The sequence below is a fragment of the Vitis vinifera genome, chromosome 10 (genome assembly GCF_030704535.1).
Source record: "Vitis vinifera cultivar Pinot Noir 40024 chromosome 10, ASM3070453v1".
NCBI classification, from domain to species: domain Eukaryota; kingdom Viridiplantae; phylum Streptophyta; class Magnoliopsida; order Vitales; family Vitaceae; genus Vitis; species Vitis vinifera.
Genome location: NC_081814.1, coordinates 23,932,035 through 23,943,241, shown reverse-complemented (window position 1 = coordinate 23,943,241; position 11,207 = coordinate 23,932,035). Strand labels below are relative to the sequence as shown.

At 34.9% G+C, this 11,207-nt stretch overlaps 1 protein-coding gene across 1 annotated transcript; it reads right to left on the bottom strand.

Moving 5' to 3' along the window:
• Positions 1–6,970: 6,970 nt before the first annotated feature.
• LOC100247623 (MDIS1-interacting receptor like kinase 2) lies at positions 6,971–10,890 on the bottom strand. The gene is made up of 3 exons (XM_059740460.1): positions 10,663–10,890; positions 8,497–10,612; positions 6,971–7,480 (listed from the first exon to the last, which is right to left on the bottom strand). Exons 1-3 carry the CDS (start codon positions 10,888–10,890, stop codon positions 7,125–7,127), a joined length of 2,700 nt encoding a protein of 899 aa, XP_059596443.1. The 3' UTR covers positions 6,971–7,124.
• Between the last annotated feature and the right edge of the window lie 317 nt (positions 10,891–11,207).

Below are 11,207 nucleotides of genomic sequence, written 5' to 3'. Positions count from 1 at the left end.
CACCAATTTCTTTATCAAACATCCAGCCGGTATCAACTTCTTCTGTCAATGATACTAGTCAACACTTGGAGAGAAAAGTTTCGTTGGAATTCCTGATAAAACTTCTGGTACAATCAAAGAGCAACTTGCATCAGTCACACCACTAATAGAAGATCTAAAATCGAAGTTTGGTGGATGTTCCGGGTATTTGGGCATGAGAGAATCTGGATGTTGATGGGCAATGCATTAGTCAACCTCCTTACTTTTCATCTGGATATCTTCAGCAACCTGTTCCTTATGGGACAGAAGCCGTACCGTGTTATTCATGATTTGACTTACATTGGAGATGCTACAAATGGAACCATGCATGTATAGTCATTCATCCCTACCCGTGCCATTACTCACCTCCATTAACCTAAACCTCCCTTCATACCCACTGCTCGTTTCCCATTGATTTAATTCCTACCCTACCCTATCCTACATGCAGGACCATCCTCCATAATACCCATGTACATACCCATTTTCCATACCCATTAAATCATCTATCTCTCCCCCATCTCACTACATTTTTTTTTTTATCTTTTTACACTCTCATCATCCACTTCCCTCACTATTTTCCATCACCCGTCTATCCCTCATTTCCTACCCGTTTGGCTTCATTACCTACGTCCTCAATACCCACCTCATCCTTCATAACCCTCCACACCTATACCCATCCTTCATGCCATGCCCATCATCACCCTCTTCAGTGAGCTCCACCATCTTAATTCAGAGGAAACAGTTTGGACAGATGGGTCACTTCCAGTACATAGCTTCATGAGCATTATAAAAAGAAAGTTCTCCGTAGATGAGTCCGGATCAGATTTGAAGAACACTATCAGTATATCCTATCAAAATGACGCTGCTATTGCTCACAGTATTGACAGGGATACGATCAGTGGCGATGAGAAGAACGTGTTACAAATGCAGGGGAACCATCCAAATGAAAGACGGCAGCCTTGCCAAGACCAGTGGAAGTGCCTACATTAGTGATCGTGTTGAATTTGTTGAGATTAGCAAGAGCAGTATGTGCAGAGGTAGCACAAGCAGTGACGTGAGCGAGGCTTCGGTTCTAGAGGATGCCTATGCTGCATGAGAAATAGACTGCGTTGCAGTGAAGCACAACTGAGAGTGTGGTACAAGCCAATTCAGACTTCAAGTCCCAAGACATTGACCTCGAGATGACCGGTGGCGCCAGCGCTTCTCGGAGAGAATCATTCGAGTTTAATCTGTTTGATGTTCAGTATTTCAAGGTTATGGACTCAGCGGAGCAGTTCGTTGTTGTCCAGTTCGGTGTTTGTCTCTTTCTATGGGACAGTTATAGACATTGCTTCGCAGCTCATCCGCATAATTTTTGCGCATTTCCTCGGTAGGAGCTTCCAGTTGATGACCCCTTCATATGAGTTCCTCTGCCAGAGAACAAGAGAATGAAATGCTGATGTCTGAATTCTGAATGTGACGAAATGCTGAGATGCCTGAATTCTGAATGTGATGATGAGATGTCACTGTTGTGGCATAACATGAAAGAAGTTAAATACATTCCATTAGTTAGTATGGCAGATGTTTTCTTCAGCAAAAGAATGAAGGCACGGCACCCGATGAGGATAATAGGCGAATAATCTACTGCTGCTTTACAGGAAATGGTTGGCATTTTTGAATCAAGGGAATGTGATCATCACGGCCTTTTCAAAAGTGGTGGGCCTTGTGTTTTAGGCCACCGATATTCTGTCAAAAGATGGAATCCATGTTGAAGAGTTTGCGCTCATTTAAGCCCTTGGGCCTCTCTCCTATACATATCCATGCCTGTCCATCTCCCTAAACCCTTTTCATGGCCCATACAGAAAGCTCACATGATTCAGTTGAAGATGGGCTATTGGTACAGTGAACACATGCAACAATCTGAGATTCACACCTAAGTGGTCATCATTCCCCATCTCTTCCACTTATGCATGAATTTTATAGCAACTTTTAGGCCGCATGTCTTTCTGCCATTGCTCCATCTTTGACTTTGGAAAATAATTGCCTCATTTCCCATTTTGTGAATGTTTTTTTTTTTTAAATTCCAATTTTCAAATAATCCCAACTTTCCCCTCCTTCATCCTTAGACTGTTTAGGTTTCAAAATTCCTTTCATTTTTAATAAAATTTTGCTGCCACTTTTCTTCCTGGTAAGCCATTTTCACATCTTTTCTGTTTTTTAAAATGTTTTTTTAAATAAGCAATAATCAAATTTTGTAATTCCAAGTGATGGAATCCATGAAATTGATTCATGCAAAAATAAAATAGGCATTGGTGGGGGCCCAACATCAAATAAATTTTCGTTAAAATGAAAATGAATTTTGAATGAAGTGTCGTGCGTACTATTAGTGGATTTTCATCTGGTTCGATGATATGAGTGACATATTTTGTATTCATTACTATGCACTAACCTCATTTCTTGATAGTGCTTTATGGATCACTGCCCTAGTACGCATCCATTCCACTTTGGTCATTTTCTATGCATGAACTGATTCTCATATGTGCACGATCGATTTGAGTATTCATTGTTTTCCTTATTAGATGTCATGATTACTTCATTTCATTAGTAGAGACCCGACTTTAGGGGCTTAAAGGGGTGCTACGATCTTTACCGTACCTTCCCGATAAGTAACCTGACCCTCGAACCCGATCCGATTTTTCACGGACCACCTTTTTCAAACAAAGAGTCACACTTAGGGTTTTCTTTTTTATTTTGTTTACCCTTTAAAAATAAAACAAAAATAAGTGGCAACTTCAAGTCATTTTCTAATAAATAAAATCATTTTTTCAAATAAAAATCAAGCTCGCCATCGAGTGGAAGCGCATGAGCCGAAATGCGGGGCCCACAGGTATATATATTTAATTCCACCTTTTTTTGTAATTAAATTTTTCTCTACTTGTCATATAATCACCAAATATTTTTTATTTTCTATTTTATAATAATAGTGATAAAATTAAAATCACTAATATGTTTAGCATTGATATAAATTAAAAAAATATTCTATGACAATAAAAGTCAAAAGATTGCATTTTTACTATTTGGTTGTCATCCACCTTACATGATTAGTTTGTTTAAGACTTTATTTGATTTTTCTTCCAAGCAAAGAATGTCAACCAAGTCTTCTTATGTCCACTTCTTAGACCACCCACTGTTTTCTAGTCATGCTTCTAATTAACTTGGAAATTTCCCCGATTTGAAAGCTTGAAAGCCCAGATTTGATCATATATGTATGGATGAAGATATAACATTAAATATTTTAAAATTTTATTAAAAAATATACATATGAATCACCCTAATTAATACTGCCACATTCTTCCCATTCAATAAACAATAATAGCATAAAATAAATAAAGGAATAAGAACATAAATATTTCCCCATGGCCGTTAGGGATCTTGTTGCATAATGGTAATAATTTGGATAAAATCCAAGTAACTAATATTACCAAAAAATCTTGCAACCAAAAATAGGGTTATAAAATTTAAAAAAAAAATACCCCCAAAACGTCAAATAGGCATCATTTGCGCTTGAATGTTCGAAAGGCTGCTGGAAGGACTACTCGATCAATTAAGCCGCTCAAACACTAACATGGTCGTTTGAGCGGTGAGGCCACGCAAGCACTAATCTAAGTGCTCAAGCACCACATCCTACACTTGTGCATACAAGGTTGTTTCTACCACCGTTTCTCCGAAAGTGTCACCTTTTCAGATGCCTTTTTGCACAATGGATGCTTGTGAATGCTTGGAATCTTCAATCTTTGCTTTTGGGTCACCAAAGATGGATAAAAATCTGATTTTTACATTAAGAAAAATCTTATGCTCCATCAAACGAAGTGTACGATCTATCTAAAAACAAAAAAAAAAATTATTTTTACATGTAAAATAAAAATCCTATGCTCCTAACCATGAAGCTTACAACCCAATCTGTACAAAGAACAAATCCAAACATTCAATCACAATTATAAACATCATATTCATAAAAATAACATCCATATATTCATCCCTTTGGGTAATAGGATGAATAAACATATTTGCAAAACCAAGTAAGCACACCCTAAAATGAATCTAACAAGCTTTTCCCTAACCTAGGGCTCTAATACCAATTATTGGGAAAACCTGGATTGCTCCATTCTCATGCCTTAGATTGTTCGAACGCATGAAAACCTATTCTAGGCTCTCTAGATCTATCATACAACGGAAACATGGCAATTGAAACAAAAAATAATACCATAGATTTAGAGATTAGTGTCATACTTGTGATTTGGATGTTCTTGGTCAATTCTTATCATTGTAGAAATCTCTAAAACTGAAGAAGATCTCGTGAACACCATGATCTTCCACCTAATGATAACTTCTCCTTGAGTCTAGGTGCAAAGATAGTGAGATCTCAAGGGTTGGAGGTTAGGGTTCTCTTATTGACTGTAGTGAGAGAATGGCAAGACAAAACTTCACTAGAAACCATAACCGCTAAAGGATTATTTATAGGCTCCTTACTAGGCTTAAATGACTTAAATGACTTATGCTCACAATGGGCTTAGGTCAGTACTGAATCTAGCCCAAAAAGGGCACTAATTGATTAATTAACCTTATAGGCCTCCAATTAATCAATTAGCCCAGTCTAGAGATATTGCTCACTTACCCCTATGCAACCTTATATAATTACCAAAATGCCCTTATGCATATAAGTGAACTAACAACTCATTCAACCCTTATAAACTATGTCATCAAAGGATATCATGAGCTCAAGCAAGGACCACTGAACCCATAAGACAATATTGTCTCTCTTAGAATCCATTTTTGAAGTTGACTCAACATCCCACTAGAGAGAGTCAACTACACTCCAGTGCCCTATATTTATTACAATGAGATACCAAGTGTTCGGGTCTGTAACCTACTATCCACTGTATATAATCTCCTTTTGAACCAGTCGTCGATAGTCTAACAAGCTGAAAGTTATCAACCTTTCAAGATTACCTCCACAATCCTTGAGTTACAGATCTTTTCATTATGTAATCAAATGACATACTCTAGCTCACTAAGAGCATATGTTGAATTCTACAAAAGGAATTACTATGGGCATATAAATTTCATGATCACACATCCTTAGGATCACCTAAAGGAACACACTATCTTAAAGTCCATGAGATATCGTGGTGGCTATATTGAGAATAACTCTTGCTATTAGCTTCCGTCAATAGTGGCCAAATCCATAGGGAATATATATGATCAACTTAAGATCTCACCCATAGGTCGAAGTCATTGTTAACTTTTGCACAAGTTCAATATTCTCTCAAGGTTGAAAGACAATATAGTATAATAACTTGGTGATGTCATAACTACTTGATAGTCTATATCATGACTCACTATAGGTCCTATCCAATGTGTACACATTAGTGCACTCTTCATGGGAACCTCATCCTGACAACTAAAACTATTTATCCCTCCAATTAGGAGGTGGTGCACTACAATCTCAAATGGATTGAGTAAGTCCACAAACCAACTATGGACAAATCATTTATTTGTAAGGAACCCATGACTTAGATCTTTTATGCAATTGTTAATACACTCAAGTCATGTACAATGTAAGAAATGGTAAGCTAGAATGTTCATAGAGAATAATGCATGGAATAAGGATAGATAAAAATGAACCTAGAATATCATCAAATAAATAATGAATTTCAAATCTGTTACATCATGTCATGCTTTTAAAGGCTCTATCCTAACAATGTGTTCATTGGTATATAGTTCACTTTAAATTCTATAAGATACTATTGAATGCTTATCATCAAATTACAAAAGGACCCATTCAGCCTTTTTTATATTGTTTTTCTATACTTGAATGATAAAAATGGTGATTTAGGTTTAACTTTCTTGCTTACATGTACTTTTACAATAAATGCTTCAAAACATATTCATGATACTATCATGTTAATCTCAAGGATGAGGTAACAGAACTTCAAGAAGGTATTTGCGAAGAAGAATGTACAATTTCTAGATTAAATTTTGTTTAAAATGTTTATAAAGTTTGGATTTAAATATTATTGTGGATTATTATTAATAAAATAGAATTTATTAGATATCCTATCATGTAATCTCTTTATTTAAAAAAAAATGTTTAATTTTGATTCATTCTGCAATATGCTTTCACTTCTATACTGTCTAATTAACATTTTCTAATATGTTGTCATATATATGTTTTCTAATATTAATTTCTTCCAATATTTTACTTAGGAATGAAAATGGAATATTGCAACAACAACATTCAATTTGAACTAAATTTAATGTTTCAATTATTTTTCCTACACACACACACACATATATAGGGACCAAAAAAGGACTAATTGGGGTTAAGCTTTTTCTTTGCACAAATTTGATCATGAATGATAGTTACAATGAATCAATTTAATTAGTATAAACATATTCTACTAATTTAGTCATGTATAGTTTACTATAAAATATTTCTAATTCTTTCTTGTTTCAAACTAAAAATTTAATTTTTTTTAATCAAAAGCTTTTGTTTTAAAACTGAGTAATACAAAAGATAGATAAAAAAATTGAAAAAAAAAATGTAGAAGAAGAATAAATTTATGATACATGAGATATTTATATATCTCAGCTTAGAATTATTATATCCTATGTAAAAATGATATATCAAGAGATTGGATTGATAAATTATCTTATTAAATGTTTGATTGAACATGAGATATGATAATTAAAGGATAAGATCATTTACCTTACCCCAAAGCTAACCAAACATGGGATATGATATGTTATCTCATATCTTATCTCATCCAATATTATGTATATCAAATCAATTAAATATAGCCTTACTTTAGTAGGTAATTCACTTGAGATGTGGGGGATGTGAACTACTATTACTTTTAAAAGAAATATAGAAGTGATATGGACTATTGATAAGTACCATGTGGGGGATAAGCTGAGTGGATTCAATTTAACATCCACCTATCTAAATATATTAATAGATCATCTTGTCTTATAAAAATTATGAAGTTGAAAAACAATATGGAACACATATTGGTAATATCAAAGCAAATCAAAATTGGTATCATCATTGGATGCCAGTTACCTAATTATATTTCTTGAATATTTAGTTGCCAAAGTGAAATCCCATGAAAAGGTTCAAGAAATGGTGATTGAATAAGAAGCTTCGATGAGATGTGTTGCATCGTTGGACGAGATCTTGGATTAGAATGTATGCATTTAAGTGCCAACCACACAACAAGAACTACATCTCTAGCAACTTGTCGATCTTGAGGAGATGGTAGACGTGAATCTAATATGTCGGTGAGCATTATGTTTTGAGCTGATGAGGAAGACAATAAGGTGAAAAGTTCTCTCGGATGCCTTCCCATCATTGTCTCAAGCGCTACCACTCCAAAGCTGTAAACATCACATTTTTCCGTCACAGCCATAGTGTAGGCAAGCTCTGTTAAGAATCAAAACAAGAAATAAATATTGCACAAATGAGAAAGTAACATTCATTTAATTTTTTTTCATATTAGCTATACCTATAAAATGTTGAGAATGTTTCATAGCATTGCATTCACATTTGGCTACATTTTATTTCTAGATTATGATGAAATTAAGTTAATTTTTACAACTTATATGAAACCTTTGAAAAACTATTCTAAAGAGTTTTTAAAAATGTTTGGGACTTATTGGGAGAATGAAGACATCTATTTGGAGAATGCTTGAGAGACCATTGATAAGTATTTTGTATCTAAAGTTCTCTTACTCTCTAATATCTCAAATCATTTTTTTACAACATTTTTTAAATAACTATTATGAGTTTCCTTTTTTTTTTTTTCTGTTTGTTTGGAACTTTAGAAGAAATAACCAATATATATATATATATATTAAGTCCCTTTGAGCCCATAACAGATAATATCTACACGATCAGGAGCAGGTTATTACAAATGGTATTAGGGCTTATCTGTAACCATAGTATGGAAGTTTGTTTGGCTCCACAATCTTATGGGATAAGTGTGATATCCCACGATAGATATGGAAAAAAAAAAAAAATTCTAACATTATTTATAAATCAACTTCCCTTAACCTTATAGACATATTTTAAATTCATGTAGGCTCCTTGGACCCAAAGTGAAAAATATTTACACAGTTGAGAGTTATTATCTAGTTTGCATGAAAAATATAAAGAAAAATAATATATTAAAAATTTAGAAGAATTTATTTACTTTCAAGCTCTTCATAATTTTGAAATAAGTAATAATAGTAAAAAAAGTTTTGTTTGGTTGGCAATAATATTTCCTTTCCCTTCATCCAATAGAATTTGTGACTACTATGAAGTATATAATAAGAGGTGTAAAAGTTCTAAATATATTGAATCTCGAAGATACCAAACTTATTAAAACGAAAACAACCAAAAGTTCAAAAGACATATCGGAAGAGTAAAAGCTGAAAGAAAAACTGGTTTGTACTTACCTGGTGCTATGTAACCATAAGTGCCTGCAAGAAGAGTTTGATTGGATGAATCAGGATGTAGCAGTCTAGCAGTGCCAAAATCAGATAGAAAAGCGTCCAGTTTAAAGTCCAAAAGAATATTGTTACTTGATACATCCCTATGAATAATGGGTGGAGTAGAGTCATGATGCATGTAACATAAAGCATGGACTATGCTTTTGATTACATTCACCCTTTTAATCCAATCCAATTCCAAAGCTTCAACTTCATTGCTCAATACACAGTATAAGCTTCCTCTTTCCATGTACTTGTAAATCAAAAACATGCATCTTTTGTGCAGACAATAGCCGTGAAGTTTTATGATATTCCGATGTTGTATTTTTGACAAAACCTGCACCTCATTTTGAAAACTTTTCAAGTATGTTGCCTCATCTCTTTCCCATCCATGAAGCTTTTTCAAGGCTACCACATTACCTGTAGGCAATTGAGCCTTGTAAACACTGCCATAACCTCCAGTACCTATGCAATATTTGATATCGAAATCTTCTGTTGCTTCAATGATATCTTCATAAGCAATCTTACCATCATAGTTCCACACTGAAAATATATCTCCATTTTTTGTCGAAGTTGCCTTGGTTTGATTTCTTCTTGTCTTCCGTGAAAGCAAGAGAATCCCAAGGGCCACAAAAGAAAGAAACAAGATGGTAGATAAAGAAATGATGAGAATAGTTTTGTGTCCTCTTTTGCAATGAGGCAAGCCTTCCCTTTCACCACATAAACCTTTATTGTGGCCAAAAACCCTTGGTGGATATACAAACTGCAATTCATGGGGTATATGACCCTCAAAATCATTGTGTGAAAAATCAATGGATGACCCTTTGTGGATATATATAGAAAGAGGAGGAATGTGACCCGAGAGTTTATTGTGGGAGAGGTTCAAGCTTTCTAAACTCTTCAAATTTTGGAGCTGGGAAGGTATCTTTCCATCGATCAAGTTATCACTAAGGTCGAGGCTAGTCAGATTATTCAAATTTCCTATCTTAGAAGGAATGTGACCTCTGATTCGATTTCTACGAATGTTGAACACATTTAAATGAATGAGATAGCCCAAAGAAGGAATAACACCGGTAAGGTTGTTGTGATCCAATCTGAGATGAATTAAATTCTTCAGATTCCAAATTACAGGAGGGATGGAACCATTGATTTGATTATAACGAAGATACAAATGAGTCAAATTGGTAAGATTACCAAATGACAAGGGGATGAGACCCTGGATTTGATTGTCGATGAGATGGAAATAAGTCAAATTGATAAGATTACCCAAAGATGAAGGAATAGTACCAAGAAGGGCATTATGACTCAAGGACAATTGAACCAAATTTTTTAAATTCCCAATTTCAGAAGGGATGGAACCGTTGATTCGATTGAAATTAAGGTACAAGTATTCCAGGTTGGTTAAACTTCCAAGAGAGGAAGGAATGACACTGGAAAGAGAGTTAGAACCCAAATCCAAATGAATCAGATTCTTCAAATATCCAATAGAGGAAGGGATGGCACCAGAGAGGTAATAGTTATAACTCAAATCCAAATGAATTAGATTCTTTAAATTCCCAATTTCAGAAGGGATGGAACCGTTGATTCGATTGAAATTAAGGGATAAGTATACCAGGTTGGTTAAATTTCCAAGAGAGGAAGGAATGACACCATAGAGGTCAGAGTTATGACTCAAATCCAAATGAATAAGATTCTTCAAATATCCAAGAGAGGAAGGGATGGCACCATAGAGGCTATAGCAATGACTCAAATCCAAATGAATAAGATTCTTCAAATATCCAAGAGAGGAAGGGATGGCACCAGAGAGGTAATAGTTATAACTCAAATCCAAATGAATTAGATTCTTTAAATTCCCAATTTCAGAAGGGATGGAACCGTTGATTCGATTGAAATTAAGGGATAAGTATACTAATAGAGTGAGGTTACCCAGTGAAACAGGTAGCTCACCATCAAGTCCACAATCAGAGATACTGAGGTAAGTGAGTTTTGTAAGCGTACCTATCTCATCTGGGATGCGACCATAGATGGAAGAATAACTAAGGTTGAGATGGAGGAGGCTGGGAAATGAAGAAACTTCAACTGGCTAAGCATACACCGTGGGGAATTGTAATGTGAATAGGTAATCTGAATAACATGTCCCTCCCTGTTGCAGGTGATGCCGTCCCATGTGCAATGATGAGAAGTAATGTTTTCCATGTACCACCACCAAGTGGAGTTGCGGAGAGCTTCGGCCTCGGCCTCCACCTGTGCGTCAGTTGTAGCAGCAGCAGCAGGAGGTGATGAGATCAAGAGCATGTTATATGATAACAATACCACTGAAACCACCAACACCCTACATGGATTAATGGAACACCACTCCATTTTTACTTATTTTCGATTAATTTTGCTATATATGCCCCAGTTGATGGTTTTATAGAAGTGGTGTTGGTGTTGATCCAACAACTCTCTTCTTTCACCCACACAGCATCTCAAGCAAGTCAAACAAGTCTTCTCCCAACTCTCCATTGGGAAACAAGTCTTCTTTGCATTAATTTGAAGCATAATTCTTGGGTACCATGTCACATGGTTCCACCTATAATCTCTTTCTATTAAAAATTAATAAAAATATTGATACACAAAACATGTATTAAAAATTTTATTGTACTTAAATTTTATTTTGTTATAGTCATCAAGCATTT